At 42.9% G+C, this 2,634-nt stretch overlaps 1 protein-coding gene across 3 annotated transcripts in view; it reads left to right on the forward strand.

Annotated features, from left to right (window-relative positions):
- Nucleotides 1-2,634, forward strand: part of ccdc57 (coiled-coil domain containing 57) — a 23,562-nt gene that overhangs the window by 10,476 nt on the left and 10,452 nt on the right. For all 3 annotated transcript variants that reach the window (XM_005750614.1, XM_005750616.1, XM_005750615.2), the window contains exon 4: nucleotides 314-406. In XM_005750614.1, the coding sequence (XP_005750671.1) occupies nucleotides 314-406 (93 nt within the window). The remainder of the gene's footprint in view (nucleotides 1-313; nucleotides 407-2,634) is intronic.

Genomic DNA, 2,634 nt, shown 5'->3' on the forward strand with positions numbered 1-2,634 from the left:
TCTAAGGTGCATTTAAACCCAGGAGGGCTTGGAGCTACCTGCCAGAGAGCAGCAGGTAAGCGCATGGTCCCTCCTGCTAGCCCTCAATGTCTACGTGTATTTAAAATTGAGAGGTGGGCAACGACGCCAGGGGTGGGGTGTACACCCTGATGGTACTTTGGTACCAATCCCTACTGCTAATGGCAGCAGGCTCGGGTGGCCCCCACCCCCCCTCAACAGTGACCTGTTTCAGTTTCAGCACACTGACAGAGGAGAGCTGCTGGTTTCAAAGCCCAGGATGTTTTATGAATGTAACACAGTTTTCATGTGTCAGGCTAAAGCTGAGCTGATGGAGAGAGAGCAGCAGCTGCATGATCTGACCGTCTTGCTCCAGTCCACTAGCAGGGAGCAAGATCAGGCTGTACAGGTGAGCACATGTTTAACCACACACTAATATCAGTCTACGGCTTGGCTGCTCAGCCAAAGCGTGCTGGAACAGAGCTCCTGCTGTCATTCAGCTTTTTTTAAAATCCATTTTCTATTATAATTTACAACCTTGCAACTTATACTTGTCAATGTTCACAAGTTGAACAGATACAGGAACAGGGCAGCAATGTAGAAGTTAAATTTAAAAAAACTTCACATAATATTAATAAGACGTGGCAATCTTAGTAGCAATAAATGAACAGGGTGAACCTCTGCTGGATTATTGAAACAATAAGCATGTATGGGTCATCACTGAACAATCCTCTCTGCATCTGCAGGGCATGTGTTATTCCCTCCATCTGATAAATCTCTCTTATTTTATCAATCAAGATTTAACCATTTAATGATGATACACTTTAGTGCTGCTGTAAGCAAGATTCTCAAGAGATACTCTTTATTGTTTCCTGTAAAACCATTTGGTAGTACCCCTAACATGGCTAACTGTTGGTCTTTTGTTAACGGTTGTTGGGAAACTATTGAGAGCTTTAAATATGTCCTTCCAAACGGAGCCAATGGACATGACCAGAATATGTGTGAATGGGTTCCTAAGTGAGTACCACAATTTCGCCAACAAGTGTCAGGAGTTGGTTCATTTTAGCAACGATCTCTGGGGGGTCTAAAATATCTCATGACCACCTTCCCTTTAAATTCTCTCCACAGCCCAGAATTAGTCACCAGATGGGCCTCACTGAACTCTTCTTCCCAAGTCTCCTCTGAGATTTGAGTGCCAAGCTCAGCTTCCCACCTGGCCTTAATATCCAAAGTTGCACTTGTATTAAAACTCATAAATGCATGATAGAAATTACTAATCAATTTTGGGGAGGAATTACTGTGAAATATTTTTAGAGATATTTCCTCGATGGGTGAGGGCTCCAAACTTGCTTCCATTCTTTATGTTTTGTCAAAAAACTTCTTAGCTGCAAAAATCTAAAAAACGTCAGAAGAAGGAAGCTGAAACTTCCGGAGCCCCTCTGATGACATGGTCCAAAAAATAAATAAATTGTGGCCACAAAATACTACTTCGTGCACTCGAAATAGTATAACATGCGCACGAAATGCTCATTTGTGGGCACGAATTGGGTAAAACGTGGCAACGAATTCTGCATTTGTGGCAACAAAATAGATAACGTGCGCACATCATATTGATACAATCCTGGACAGCTGCGTAGAGACATAAGCATGAGAGTAGGCTAAACCTACACACCGTGGGCAGAGACGGTATGATTGACTTTTATTTTAGGCTGGGAATGAGCTACAAATACATTTTGAAAAGCCTGCAATGCAAGGAACCATTATTACGGAGAGACGTTAAAACAGGATACTGCAAGCCCAGCTTACAGACGTAAGCACGACCTGGACGCTGGGATAGATTTTATTGTCAACCAACTGCAAGGGCCTGGGAAGGATCACGGTTATCGGTCAAGTGTTTCGTGCCCACGAAATAGTATTTTGTGGGCACAATTTATTTATTTTTTGGACCATGTCATCAGAGGGGCTCTGTAGAAACTGACCTTTCAGCTGTTGAACTCAGGTGCCCATTCCTCACAACATGACAAAGTTTATGAAGCCCGGTATTTGACCATGCTCTGAAGCCAGGGTCTTCCATAATAGGACAAAAACCCTGCAGGTTGGAAAGGCTTGATACAATTAAAATTTCTTTTGGACCAAATGTTTGTTTGATTCTACGCCAAATCTTTAGTGTGACCCTTGTCCATTCCCCCATATGCACATCTTAAGTGAAATGTTAGAGAAAAGCAGGGATTCCAATGATCATATTGTCTTCTCAGTGTTTAGCCACGTGCTGAGGTGGTTTTTCCCAGCTCAGTCTGGGCGGAGTTCTTTTTTCTCCTCGTCTTTCCTCATGTGGTGCATTTTCCATAGTTATACCTCTCTGACCTGTCTACCCCGTGTGATGTTTGTGTCATGTACAGGTATGTATGGTCGAAAGGGTAAGATGGCGCTTGCAAAGGTCAGCAGCCTTAACCCAATTTCCTTCTGCGCAGAGCGCAGGGGTAAGCTTTTAGTAATAAGGGGGCGACTTTTTCCTTAAAGTCTTTATCATTAATAAAACCATCAGGCCAGGACTTGTTTTAGTTTTAAGGTTTGAAATCACCTGTAAAATGTCTTGTTCCTGAATTGGTTCTGATAGGTTTGTAGCTTGAACCCATC

Source organism: Pundamilia nyererei, unplaced genomic scaffold (assembly GCF_000239375.1).
Source record: "Pundamilia nyererei isolate P.nyererei 1_Seehausen unplaced genomic scaffold, PunNye1.0 scaffold00280, whole genome shotgun sequence".
Lineage (NCBI taxonomy): Eukaryota > Metazoa > Chordata > Actinopteri > Cichliformes > Cichlidae > Pundamilia > Pundamilia nyererei.